Below are 14,478 nucleotides of genomic sequence, written 5' to 3'. Positions count from 1 at the left end.
AAAAACAAGAATTGCTATGTTAAGCAGCCATACAGTCAGGTTCAAGAATCTGCTCTATCCAATTCAGATATGTCTCCTATGTTTCTTATCTGCTCAGAAAGTATAGCAACTGCATGGTAGAACATGATCTGAGGTGGATCTTGCTCAACCTTTTAAAATGGTATACAATAGCTATCTAGTCATTCAGCCACAGAAAGAGGCTGACTACAACTTGGTGTGCAATGCATGCAGGTGGGATGTTTAGGATTTGACATGAGTGAAAGTATTAACTCCCCCTCCCTTTTTTCTCTTGTCTTTAAAAATAAAAACAAAAACCTAAAATATTTCTAAAAAAATTGCAGCTATAAAGATTCTGTTGTTTTCTTCTCCATTTGCTCCATCAGAATAACAGAAAGTCAGGGAAACTGCAAACTAAAAGGTAACTGTTGTGAAATATTTCCCACTGGAAGCATTAAGAAGTTTAAAGATCTCAAATAGTCACATAATTTATTCCTTCACCTAAAACAGAATGAATGTAAACTGTATCAAAAAGGACAAGAGGTGCTGTAAATGCTTTGCTACACCTACTCAGAAACTGCATCAGATTTCTTTATAAAATCAACAGCACAGCGTTGATTATTAATTAATTTAATTAAGCTTTTATATTCTAATGCATATGACTCAAGAACTTACCTTGATCATGACTTGTGCTTTTCAAAAATAACTGCTTAAACACTACTAGTTGAAAGAAACAGTTAATGGAATGGGAAAGTCTTACTTCTCTAAAGCCCTGAGCCTGAATCCAGGCCAGTGGCTGAAGGGAAGTACCAGTACAAAAGGTATGCTTTGCATTGATAATATGGAGGCCAGAGCCCACCTTTTGGGTAGGTTGCTTGTAACTACTCAAGCACACTGGTAAGAAAATTTACAAGGCAACTTGTTCTGCTTCCCCTCGTTGCTTCTATATTCTAAAATATCCTTACACCAATAACTTTGCTGAGAGATTTTAAGGAAAATAAAGATGAGAAGAATGCTAAAATCCCTGTACTTTTTTCTTTATTATTACAGGAACAATAAAACTTTAAGTACAATCACCAAAGGGTGAAATAGTGAGGTGAAATTAAGTGTCACTCTTTTCTCATGGTGAGACACAGAATAAGCCACATAATGATAAAATCACATTCCCATAAAATGGCAATAAATGTGCAAACACATAATTCAACTAATTGGCCCAAGAAACAGTCAACTGCTACAGCTTACAAAGGAAGCCGAATATGAAACATCTATGCAGGTTAAATTACAGAATCATGATGCAGACAAGTGTTGGAAAAGAAGATGAAAGAGTAAGCGTATTTTACTGCCAACTATGTTTTCCACCAGACCTCTATTCATAAGGAAGAACAGGGAAGAATATCAATATTTGTTCTCAATGCCATATGTTGTTACACCAGTTCTTTAAAATGGCAAGCTATTTTTAAGCAGTTCATTTAAACTGGAAAAGTCAATGTTCAGAAATGTGTCCTATGTGCAGAATTCTTCACCGTGTATTAACTAGAACAAGGCAAACACTGCATAATATTTTTCATTACTAATTCAAGTTTCTAAATAAAATCACTTTTATATTGTTTGTGTTTTAAATTTGTTGGGTTTGAATAATCTAGCTAAGAATATCACTTCAAAGATTAGAGCAAGGATCAGAGTACTGTTGGAGAGTAATTTTTTTAATATGCCAATTGAAGCAATAGTATCACAGAGCTGATTAAGATTTATGTTCAGGAGAAAGAACTACGGCATGTAATAAATGCACCTAAAGCTAAAAAACATATTCCTATTTAAAACACTCAAAATGTGCTACAAACAACCAGTCCATTGGTATTTAAAAATACTATTCAGGAAATAATTCTGAATTCAAAATTTATTCAAAAATTACTATCTATTTCTGAACTACTGTAATTCATTGATTAAACACAGTCTTAGTTATTTCAATGGCCTTGGCTTCAGTGGGTTTTATAAAATATTGACTGACTGCCACTCTAGTGATGGGGGTAAATACTCTTGCAAAGCAGAAGTGATGTCATGTCTTTCACATCTCATTCAGCAACTGGAACAAGTACTCTAGGAGTAATGTCTGACCTCTAGTCCTTCCTACAGACAATAACTTCTTCAGGAGTGTTTTGCAGCATGTAGCAAATTGAATTTAGGAAAAAAGAATCAATACAATAAGCTGAAATAAAAATAAAAACAGAAGCCTTTCTGTTACAATTTTCAGACCTTCTCTAGAACACAATAGTACCTATTTAGCTCAGAGACAGTCGTGTTGCATTACTTAGGAAAACTGTGAAACAAAGTTGTTGCAACAATGAAAAACCACACTGACCTTTGCCACCTTCTTCCATAGAGACATGTTAATGCTGTTTATATTACATGTCCATTATAAAGAGCTCATGTATTTCAATGATGTAATGTCTTACTTCAAGGAAAGGAGAATGAAGGACTTAAATAACTAAGAGTAATAAACTTAGAAGTGAAAAAGACAACTCACCATTATATGTTCAAGTAGAGAATCTATTGCAACTATATTATCAAAATATGTTCTGCAAAGAAAGAGAAGTCAGTAAATATTGGCATTTGTCAAACGCTTCTCAAATGGCTGTCATGGCCTCTTGTTTCACAAGAGCTTAACAGTGGAGCCCCAATAGGTGAGAACAAACCTCTGCACCTCAAAAGTCATTGACTGACTTCCTACACCACAAGGGAATTGAGAGATGGTCGTACCTTGGTCCCTTTAAACCATTGTTCTACAATTACAGAATTGTAGAATATTCTCTATGACATGTAGAATTTTCTTTGTAAAAATGGAAAAGACTACAAAACATTGCCTACCATGGATAGAATAGGCCTCTGCTGAGCAACACCAAGAATGTATCAAAATGCTTTGGCACCCTTTACACACTGAAAATTTTAAAAGGATAAGAAAACTGAAAACAAAGCAATCCAGAATTAAAAAAAAATAATTTATTCCATTGCTGATATATATTATCTAAATGCTTTTAAAAGATCTCATTAGGTTTATGCATAGATGACTATGTACTAATAACTCATGAAAACCAAGTACTGTAGCTAAATTTACGTCATATTATCCAACCCTTAACACAAATTAAAAGGCAACATTTTATAAAACTCTTAATGAGTCTTCTCTATCAACCCAGGTGTAGCACGTTGAAGTTGCAGAAAAAGACTGATTTTGTGACTTTAAAAAAAAAAAAAAGCTATCTCAGTTTCATAGCAAAGTAGTAACTGTCCAAGGACAGTCAAGAACATTGAAAGATAAAGGTCAAACTTATTAGTAAAAGAAGTCTAAAACTTCCACATGCCAAGTCTTAATAATCGTCGGATCACAATGTTCCCAGCAGACAGAAAGACATTGTCCCATGGCCTTGAACATATATACAGCTCAGTTCTGTTTGCGGCTAGTGGAAAAGAAAGATATAATACCTTACTCTTACATTGTCAGGGACTTGAAGAGATGGACCACTGCGTAATATGCCCTTTCTAAAATGTTAAGGAACATGTCTCAGTGACATGCATTCCTCACTGAATAGGAAGCCCTTTTTCTGTGTAAGAAAAGCTACAGATCATTTCTAAGAGCAAATTATTTTCTTGCTAGTGCAAGTCTTTACCTACATGAAGTTCATAAAGTTGCTATTAAACGATAACCCAACTCTGTGGCTTAAAATATAGGGTTTCTTTTTTGTTAAAACTAAGCAATTTTAGCAACTGATAATGCTGTATGAGAGGTATTTTCTTAGATAAATACATATTAAATATTTGCAGTATTTATTGAATTCTTTTAAATCTTAAAATTTTAAAATAATTAAAAAGTTATTTAAAACAATTTCAGTATTATGAACCAAGAGTAAATTGCCAGCCCATAAAAAAAAAAGCTAGTAAAAATATCTGGAGACCAGTAGCTTGCCTTTCTTGCAAGGAGTTGACTTCTCTGTGCAATGTATCCTTCCCCATTCTAGCTGGGGCACCTCAGCTGCCTGCATTCCTGAGCAACGCCACAGGAATCTTGGACATCCTCTAATCTCATCAGTTTGAGAATTGTTACATATACATATGTAACAGAAAAAGGAAGGGGGAGCAGGAAGCTGAAGCAAGTGAACTAACTTCATAAAGTCCTTTCAAATCTTCTAAAATTGGCCAGAAAAAGACATGGCAATTCTTTCTGTCACTTCTCAAAAGAGGGTCACATTTAACTCTGATAGAAGGGAGGAGGAAGGTAAAAAAACTCATGCAAAAGACAAGAGTAAAAAAATTCTGTAAGGTGTAATCAGATGTTAACTTTTCTTCTGCATCACCACCAAAAAAAAAAAAAAAAAAAAAAGAGTTTAACAGGTATACACCACTGCCACCCACATCATTTGTTCTTGTCCCTGTGGTGAAGTTTGCCCAACCTCTAAGGTGTGCATTCACACGTGTTTGTCAGATACAGTGTAAAACAGGTGAATTGAAAGAGCCAAGTTAAAAAAGCTCATCAAAATAAACTCATGAGATTACAGTGCAAGTTACACTTACTTCGATACATCAAGCAAGAAGTCGTTCAGTTCAGTCTGCTTGGCAAGGCCCCGGCACACCTGGAAGCACAGATCACGTTATCACTTGCTCAAGGAGAACACTCAAGTCAGAGGAAAACTGAAGTTATGCAGTCTACCTATTCAATGTGTATGAAAAAAATACCACTACTAGTATATACATATGTTATGGGACTGCATAAAATTAAAAGCTGGATTTGTGTGCTGGGCTTCAATCTTAGCTAACTGTTGAGTTAAAACTGTCAAATGCAAGTAACACCTTTCTTAAGACTCTTTGAAAGATGATGGTTGTTACACTTGTTCATGCTGCCTCAAAGGCTGCCACTGAATGTGGTTATGAAATCAACTTAACTACATCCCATTATACAGATCCTCAGCTCTTCTCAGAATGTTGAATATTTTTGTGTGCTTTCCTCCTCAGCATACTCTTACCGCTTTTTTTCCAGTTTGCAAAATAGCATGTAGGCACAACTGAAGACTGACATCAGGCAAGCTTTAAGTAAGCTAAGTAGCAGATGATACATGCTCATCTTTGGGAGAAATCAGCATGAACATGAACACGAAAAATAGTGTGCATATTATATTTTAGAAGCAGTGTTAGAAGAAGCAAAGCTTTGAACTGTATTTTTACTTCACCTAATTGCATAAAGGTGTATCTAAAGTACAGTTGGACACCTGTATATTACTAGAGCAAGTGCCGAGGTCAAAAAAAAAGAAAACAAACCATTAATGCTCCTATATTTCAAACAATAAAATATCACTCAGAGCTAATTATATCTTTCATCTGTGCAATGCATATATAAATAAATATGCAAAATATGAGAAACTACATCCATAAGCCTTACTCTTGCATGTAATTAGGTAACTACAAACAACTTCTTGATATACACTACTTGCTAAAGCCCAGCTGCAAGCCTGATAGGTACAGCCCAGCACCAGATCAATATTCTTACATTCTTCTCATGCAAAAGCTTGGGAAGGGCAAGCCTTCTGCTTAGCAGAGGGGAGAGAAATGAAAATGACTGATGGACAGGCTTTCCTGTTTTGTTTTGTTAGTTGTGAAAGACTTCCCAGTTAAAGAGGGAGTCATTGTTACCAAGTAAAAGGACAACTGCGTGCAATTGCAATTCTACTGGCGTACAATAGTCTATGCCAGCTAATTCTGCCTAAATGCACCAGGGTGAATTGACCATTCTAAACAAGGTCAATGACTTCCAGCACCAAGGTGGCAAATACTAGAGTCTAGAAAGGAAAGGCAGGAAACTTTGTGCCAGTCTTTTGTCAAGTGTAAGAAAGACACCTTGTAAAAAAGAATGTCACAAACTTCCTCCTGTGAGTTGACAGAAGAACCTATTTTAGCATCTTGCATGAGTTGACGGAATATGTTCAGTTTCAGTGTTACCGTCTTCCATTAGCTGAAGTAACAAAACCTATTAGCAAAGCTGCTGGGGTTTGCTAGAGCAGCTTGCACTGTGTGGAGCTTCATTAAGCCTCCAACTAGGGACAGCATGACACATCCTTAGCAGGAGCAGTTACAGGATCACACAGCAGTGAGCAAGGATGGCTTAAAGCAGGCTTAACCAGCAACACCTAATGATCTCAAACTGAAGACCAAAGCAGGAGAAAAGCAACCAGTTGGCTTAGCAGTTGCCTTCTTACAAGAAAAAAAATCTGCAAAGTTGTGATAATTCCACTCTAACAACTATTTATCTACTTTGTTAAAGTTTCTTTTTCCTTTAGTAAAAATACTGTTTGTTAAGTTATTTGATCCACACTTCCAAGTGAGGAAACTGCTAGCATTTTTTATGTTTGTTGAGCTAGTTTTTTTCCCAGGTTCAGGGAATGGGTTTGTTTTTAATGTTTTAGTAATGACCTCACTTAAATTTGATCATAATCCATGTGCCTACTTATCAAGTTCTGGCAGAAGGGTTACACAATGAAAAAATGAAAACCCACCCACACTTACTTGTACTTGATGTATTGCTACTGAAGCCCATGCAAGATTTGCTGTTGCAACCTGAAACAAAAGAGAATAATTCTGAAGAAACCTTGAAAACTGCACATCAGTTACGTGCTTGTTTTCTCTGTCTATCTGCTAAGTAATTTGACTGAGCTGTTTAAGACAGGCAGGCAGTAACAATTTGTGGGAAGATAGTTATTCTGTGGAAGTCAGTATACTTGTGAATGTTTCAGTTTTAGTAAGGCAAGTTCAGTCACAAAAGAACAAGCCACATTTTTTTTCTATGACAAAAAATGCTTACCAATGCTCTTCAGAAGTGGCATTGGGAACCCATCAGCTCAGAAAAACAATATCAAAACAAACACACCATAAGCCAAGGGCTTTAAGAATTACATTATGTACATTGTTGAAAGGTATCTGCCATAGAAATAAAATATACCACAACAACTTTCTGGGGCTGTATCTCTTCAGCCACAGCTATTTCCAGCTGTAAACAGGCACTGTTTCTTTCACTATCATTTTGGTGGCAGAAGAACCAGACCTGATCCCTCAGCTCAAGACTACTAAGTATGACAGTTTCCAGGCAACATTTCAAACAAATGTCATGTAAACTGAAGTTACGTAAGATGTGCTACCATGCATAATCTCCTGTCCTTGAAACACAGGAGCTTTATAGGAACACAGAGGACAGAAGTGCAAGAGGTCTGCTGCTGTATACCCTCCTAAGGTATTTTCTTTCAATTTTATAGTTTTTTAAGCAGAACACACTGCACACATTTTATAAAAACTGCTAATGGTATCCAAAGGCTTTCTGAAGCCTGAAAATGAAAAGAATGCTTTAGAACACTCAGAAAGTGACCTTAAAATATTTTTAATTTACTAATGAAATACTTCTATTTATCAGCCAGTCTTTTCCAAGTAGAACATTCATGAACTTCAGTTACAGAAGGTATTTCATTGTTAAACGTAAATAAAAGATTCATATTTGCATAGAACAATGCATGTCTGAGACCTATCTGAACTGTAGATTGGTTAAGGTAATAGGATAATTAAAAAAATAAATACATTGTGTGTAAGCAGGAGAAGTAATGAAGCCTGGTTTTGTATGAATGCCTGTTCTTTGTTCTGTGAGCACGGACACTGGCACCACCATACTAATGCAGTCCCCTACCATGACCTCTACTTACTGGTGAAAAAATACCAGGTGCAAACTGAGGCTGAAGCAACACTGACTGCCCAACTAATATACATGCATGAGCATCATTATGTATGTTAGGCTACTTAGGTTACTGATAAACAGAATATACAATTGACAAATATTACTGTGTTTTCCTTCCTTGGGAGGGCTAGTTTTAATATTTCTTGTCTGCATATTTTCTGTTCTTTTCATAAGAGTAATTCCTGTTCAGTGAAGCTGAACTGCTCCATGGTGCACTATCAAGACAAGAGAGCTGGCTAGAACTCACCCCATTTTGTTCTAACCTCTGTGTTCAGGTTCCCTTCCCTGGGGAAGGGTATAGAGAGAAATGAATGATATATTCTCATCTTGATGTGAGAGGCATCTTAATGGGTCATGGTAAAGGCTGGGCATGAGCTCACCTCTTGGTGACTGTGGTGGAAGGCTTCTTTGCCCCAGTGACGATAAAGCTCCAGGATACCAATCAGATCACCAATTGCAGTGACAATTGGCAAACACAGAACAGATTGGATACGAGTTCCTGATTCCAGTCCAGTACCTTTGGGAAATCGCTCATCCTAGAAAACGTAAACATAACCTGATAAAACGTAAATATTGTAACATTAACATGAAAGATATACAGACGTTTTCCTCCCTCTCCTGGCTGATAACATCTGCAGGAAAATGATAAAATTCACTAAAACTCATATCTCTCATGATAATTTACACACAGTATTAAGACATCTACTAGAAAAATGCAATAAAAGAAAAAAAAAATCACCCAAAGCATTTGTAATTATGACATGGACTGCTCAGATCTCAACATTAAGAATCAGACAGCAGTTCTTGCAAGAGAACAAAGGTGGAAACCTGAGGATAAGGCTTTAGGTTATACAGAGTTATAATTCTCAACCAACTTCCGCGGAGAGAAATGAGTTTCCAAAAATTATTCATTAAAGTAAGAATCTTTCTCCTTCCCTTGCTTACGCATCCTGAATAAATCGGTGCAAAAGTTATAGGAACAAATGCTAAAATAATCCTGTAGCTGCTATAGAAGGCCCAAATTCATAGCTTTTAATCTACACAGGGAATGTCCAAGGCTTTATAGCTTCAGTTCCCTAAGTATGAAAACTCTTAAAGACCTGTGAAACCACCTGGATGTTACAGTTCTTAAGGCAGTAACTAGTGAAGTGTGCAAGACCCACTTTGTTACACATCAGTCCTTCAGTACTTGATTCGTACCAGATGTTCCCTCCAGGCTGTGCTTAAGCAAGATTGACATTCCTTCAAGACTGATCAAAATCTCTCCCATCTCAAAGAAAATAGCAAGTAATCTCTACCTTAATTACTAAAATGACAATCTATCTGAATGAGTAGGAACAAATGACAGAGAAGAGAGTGGGAAGCACTTTGTAACGTGAGCCTCCTGCTTTCACTTTGTTATTCCATAATTCTTGCAAAACAAAAAAAAAAATAGGACTGTCAAGTCTATCTACAAGCACTTCCCTTTCACTGTTGACAGGCTCCAAAAATCACATGAAGGCAAACCATGTCAGCAAAATTAACCTTCCTGTTCGGTCAATAATCATTGATACTGTAAACCAACAAAAATTTGAAAACTTCTCCCCACAATCCCTCTGATTTTATTATGAATGTAAAAGCAAAACATACAACCCTCATATACAAGGATATAATTATATTAATTGGAAACTACTAGTAACAATTAAAGCTTCATATGTGACTGAAAAATCTAACATATAAAATCTTTATAGCTCAGGGTATATAGAAAGCACCAACTGTTACTACAGTGAAAGCAGCTTCTGCATTTTGCTTCTGCAGTTCTGTTTAAAAGTACTCGCATTAGGCATTTGCTATTTTGTTTATAGCCCATGTTTGCCAAATAAAGGTCATACATTTTTTAACAAATAGTTTTTAAAATTTGGCTGAAATATCCAAAGATTGTTAATCTGGACAAAACTTAAAAGGATAGAAAACACTGACAAGGAGAATTTAAACTTCCTTAGTGTCTTCATAACTAGCTGATCATGAAGTGTTCTCATGGAAGTGCAGTTTAAATACCAGTTTCATACAATTGCATAGATGAAACTACAAGATGAAGTTTTTTAAAAAAAATAAAAAGGACAGACACAGAGTGTGCCACGAATTATCAGAATATCCCTTTAGGATTTTCTGAATCCTTTTACAGACAAAGGCCTGAATTTTTATATCGATTACATTAGGGTGCCTTTCATGTAGGTCCACTGATAAGTATTCCAGCTTTACATTAGTGTAAGCAGAGACCAAAATCCTGTCTAATATCCGGAATACTGATTGACATTCTTGTCAGTGTGAGTCCTGCATTATAATTAAATCAAACTTTGATTGACTATATGGATGTTGTCTTGTTTGAAATTAGCACACTAAGTATTTCAAGATCAGGAGGACAGAAGTTATGACTGATGTGTTTTTTTTTTTCTCTCCAAGTGACCACGGTTCCATTACTTCCCTTATCTGACAACCTAAAAAATTTTAAAAGGCAAAAAAAAAAAAATCTTTAAACTTTATAAATGAGATATTCTACAATTATTCCATCCAGCTATTTCAAACTCAGATTTATTTTCTTGGTAGCAAGACAGATATAAATTCTATCATTACACATTCAGCTCAACAAACATTTCAGCATCAAAATATTCAGTCTAAGAACATGCTGTAATCATCTTAATAAAAAGAGAAAGCTTTTTACCCCCAGAATATCTTCTACTAACAACGTTTTTCTGGATCTGGCTACATAAGCAGAAACTGTAGTGCCATGTGCAATGGGCCCTGCAGGAATGAGCCGTGGTTGTCCTTCTTTAGCTCCTGGTGGCGTAAATACACACAGACTCTAGTTAAAAAGAAAAAAAAAGAAAAAAAAAGAATGCAATTAGAAGGCATGGTTACTTCTACAGAGTTACTGTGCTACCTATGTAGTGTAAAAGACTGAATAAAGGAGATAATGTAGAGAAACATAGCTTTTGACAACAAAAAGTAGCTGGATAAACTCCGTTTAACTGTTTTGAAATCTTAGGAAATCCTACTCTAAAGTCACCAGACAGTGGATAACTTCTGCTGAAGGCAGTCATCACTTATATCAGGACTGGGCTGCGTTTACCTTGAACACACTGTACACTGCATAAAGACTTACAGAGGAAAATATTACCTTGTAAGAGAAAGATTTTTTTTCTAGGATGCACTCATTTATATAAATTAAAAATACTCCAAAAGTAGAAATAATATTTAAATTTCTTGTTTACCTCATCCCAAGGAAAGATAATTTCAAAGTTTTTCTAACTCAATATTTCCTGAAATTCAAGCAACCGCATTTGTCTGCTGTACAAAAAGCAGCATCTATCTTACTTGCTGCCTACCTCGACTGTCTCATTTGTTGAAAAGTCTGGTATGGCAACATTCACATCCTGAAACTCACCCAGAAACATCTGATAAATGTTCTATAACAAAAATACTAAACAAGTTAACACCACCAAAGTGAATGGGATTGCTAATATTATTTTAAACATATAAATGTCAAACCTGCAAACTTCTCTGTACACCAAACATTTTCAAATCTAAAATTTCATTCATTTTTGGATGGGGAAAAAAAGCCTCATGGAACAGCAGAGTGCTGGAAAAAGGAATTTAGACACACGAAGAATAAATGAGATGGCAAAGGTTACACAAAGTGTTAGAACAGCAGGGATCAAATCTGTATTTTCAAGACTTCAGTTTAACGTCCTAATCTCTTGATCAATCCCTCCTTATACATTCTAAATATTAACATGACTAAAGCACCACCTCAGAGTCCCATCTTCTGTTGGCAAATTGTATTTTCTTATTTACTATAATGAACGATCCAATTTATTTCACTGCTAAACCTGTAAGACCAGGAGTAAATATAGAGATCTCCTGTAGTGAGTAACTCTACTGTTAAATAGCTATATGATTTTAAATTATGAACTTAAAGCATGTGAACTAAAATGGAATATTCTATGCAAAGATCCTTGCTAGAAAAATATGTGGGGTTTTTTTCATTTACTTCTATAATAACACAGATAGATGACACTGCCATCATACAATGTATTACTAACACTCCTGGTAATAGTGGCCACATGTTGTGCCACTTCTTTGTACTGATTAATTTTAATATCAGACTTCGTGTTCATTAAGGGTGCAACAAGAGTCAATTGCCCAAGATTCTACACGATCAATGATTATGATAATTAATATTAATTATGCCTAATATCTCCTACATTTATCATTCACAAAGGTTTCTGTAACAGTAGACAAAAGCAGGTGCACAGATACTCCAGATTCCAGTAGCTCAGAATGTAGTGTTGTCTTGAAAGCCTGAACAAAGAACTTTTAGTTTGTTCAAATAAGTTGTCACCTTAGGCTTAACATTAAGCAGGGAGCTTTGCACTGGAATTATCATTTAAATATTAGGCCATTATATGCATACTTAATACTATGCAGAAAAAACACAACCCAATCTAACAGAAAATTATTTTAAAAAATCTATGGACTCGATTCATTAAAGAAATTAAATGAAGTCTAGGCACTATTAAATGAAATGCATTTCTCTTATTTTGCTCTCCTAGACCTTAGGTCAGTATCACTATAGCACCTCAGTACCTCACAATCTCAAACAACTTCCCTGTAAGTTGGGTGGTGATGCTATCCTCATTTTATAGTTGGAAACTACAATAGAAATTTTGTTACAATACCATTATTTTAGCTGAGGTTCCATTTACTATTTGAGTATGAACTTCGCAGCTCACCTCATAGCCTACAGAATGTCTTGCACTATGGTTTAGAGCTAGAGCAAGCCAAATGGATCACAAGACAAAGAAACCTCAGGTGTGAAAGAAAGGAGACAGACTTCAGGGATCGAGAGTCACCAATTTACCTGTGTAACATCAGGTAAACTATTAAACAACAGCTGCCTTTCAGTACGGACTATTAAAGATATAATTTGCATGCGAAAATTCATCATCTAGTGTCAGCTATAGAAAATGATGATATGAGATGCATCCTCTCATAATTATAATTTACTTATCCTGCAAACATGCAAGGCATATTATAAAACATACAATAAAATTCCAAAAAGAACACACTGAAATGTTAAGAAACTAAGGAGATGCAATGTAATGCACCATTTGTAGGTACTCCTGCAGTGACAAAGGTACCTTAGCTGTAATGGATTAACAACATTTTGGAATGAGAAAATTGGACTTTATAGTAAGGGGAAAACAAATGGTCAAAAAAAGGCGTGGAATTCATAGCCAAAACAAGAATGAAGTCTATCCAAGAAGAATCAGTAGTCCAATGGTTAGGGCATTTAGTAAGTTCAGAAGAAAAACTCTCAAGAATCTGACAAAACCAGTAACTGAGCATTTGTCTTGTTCTTCAGCATTTTTTTTTTGGTAGTCTCAAAAAGTTCAGCAAGACAAGGAAGAGAGTTTTCCATCCAGTTATTCATTTGCTAATATTGTGATACAGATGAGCAATAAACTACCATAAGAGAAAATAGGGCTGCCACATAGTATTTTAGCTCTGACAAGTCATTTCAGCATATTTATTTCATATGTCTCAAGCAGTTGGAAGGAAAGATACTTCTCCCATGGAATAGCTCTACTGAACTTGCATGGTATTTAATCCATTTTGATGTCTTGCATTATGGTAGAAGTGCATGAAATCTTGAAATTTTCTATTTATTCTGATTCCAGACCTCAACCTTACTCTTCAAACCCATTTACATTCACAGCTTCTTTAAAGAGTGTCCTTTAGCAATGAAAGACACTGGAAAAATCAGAATGTTTATTTTCCATATGAATTACAAGAATGTGCTACCAAAAAACCCCCAAAACAACAAAACCAAACCAAACCAAACCAAACAAAAAAGCACAACACACACAAAACCCAATCAGCATAAGCCATTAAATCAGTACATTGAATATACCAGAACAAGCCTGCTCAGTTTACCAGAAAAGCTCATTTTTTTCTTATTTTATTACAACCTAATAAGATACAATTAATTCTTAAATTAAAACTTCGTTTCACAGTTACTTGCCCTCACTCATAAGCTTCAGTTGTATGTTTATACAAGCACTTAATTAGAACGAAAAAGAACATTTTACATAACAGATCCAAGAAACGCATCCCATGATCTGAAAAAAGTACATTATTTAATAAAACTGAAGAAACCGCAGTCCACAATTTATTAAATTGGTGTTCTGATATAAAACATTAAAAAAAGCAAACAAAGTAGTTAGTAAAAGGTTTAGGATATAAAGGGCATAGAAATACTGAAATACTTATTTCCACAAATGTTTGATCTGCTACAGGATATGCTCATAAAAAAATGATTTACTCTTGAAAAACTACTTTCATAGTAGGAACAGTAACACTATAACATGTTCAATACTGAAAAGATGGTTCATATTGCAGAGTGCTGCATAACGTAGGAGATGAAACACAACGTTTAAAGTCTCAATTACGTAGTCTAAGTAGTGAAATGAGTCAAATTAAACTAACATGACACTGGAGACCAAAGTTGATAGCTTCAAAGATTAACACTTGTATTCACACCATTATTCTTAAGACATATTTGGTTCTTTATGCCAAGATATCAATGTGTGACATTTAGCAAAGTAACTGTGTTATTTAAGTTCTGTGTATAAAATGTGCTTTTCCAGACTAGTCACAGAATCACAGAATCACAGAACATT

The 14,478-nt window shown here is 35.3% G+C and overlaps 1 protein-coding gene across 1 annotated transcript in view; it reads right to left on the bottom strand.

Moving 5' to 3' along the window:
• The window catches only part of PDE10A (phosphodiesterase 10A), a gene marked incomplete at its 5' end in the record, with an annotated part of 43,743 nt that extends 32,541 nt beyond the window's left edge, over nt 1-11,202 (bottom strand). The window contains 6 exons of the mRNA XM_010189572.1: nt 2,522-2,573; nt 4,561-4,619; nt 6,544-6,594; nt 8,137-8,292; nt 10,458-10,598; nt 11,122-11,202. Coding sequence (XP_010187874.1) covers nt 2,522-2,573; nt 4,561-4,619; nt 6,544-6,594; nt 8,137-8,292; nt 10,458-10,598; nt 11,122-11,202 — 540 coding nt within the window. The remainder of the gene's footprint in view (nt 1-2,521; nt 2,574-4,560; nt 4,620-6,543; nt 6,595-8,136; nt 8,293-10,457; nt 10,599-11,121) is intronic.
• Nucleotides 11,203-14,478: the final 3,276 nt, after the last annotated feature.

The sequence above is a fragment of the Mesitornis unicolor genome, unplaced genomic scaffold (genome assembly GCF_000695765.1).
Source record: "Mesitornis unicolor isolate BGI_N332 unplaced genomic scaffold, ASM69576v1 scaffold13748, whole genome shotgun sequence".
Taxonomy (NCBI): Eukaryota; Metazoa; Chordata; class Aves; order Mesitornithiformes; family Mesitornithidae; genus Mesitornis; species Mesitornis unicolor.
Note: the sequence above shows the minus strand (reverse complement) of the source record. Positions and strands in the feature narration are given on the sequence as shown.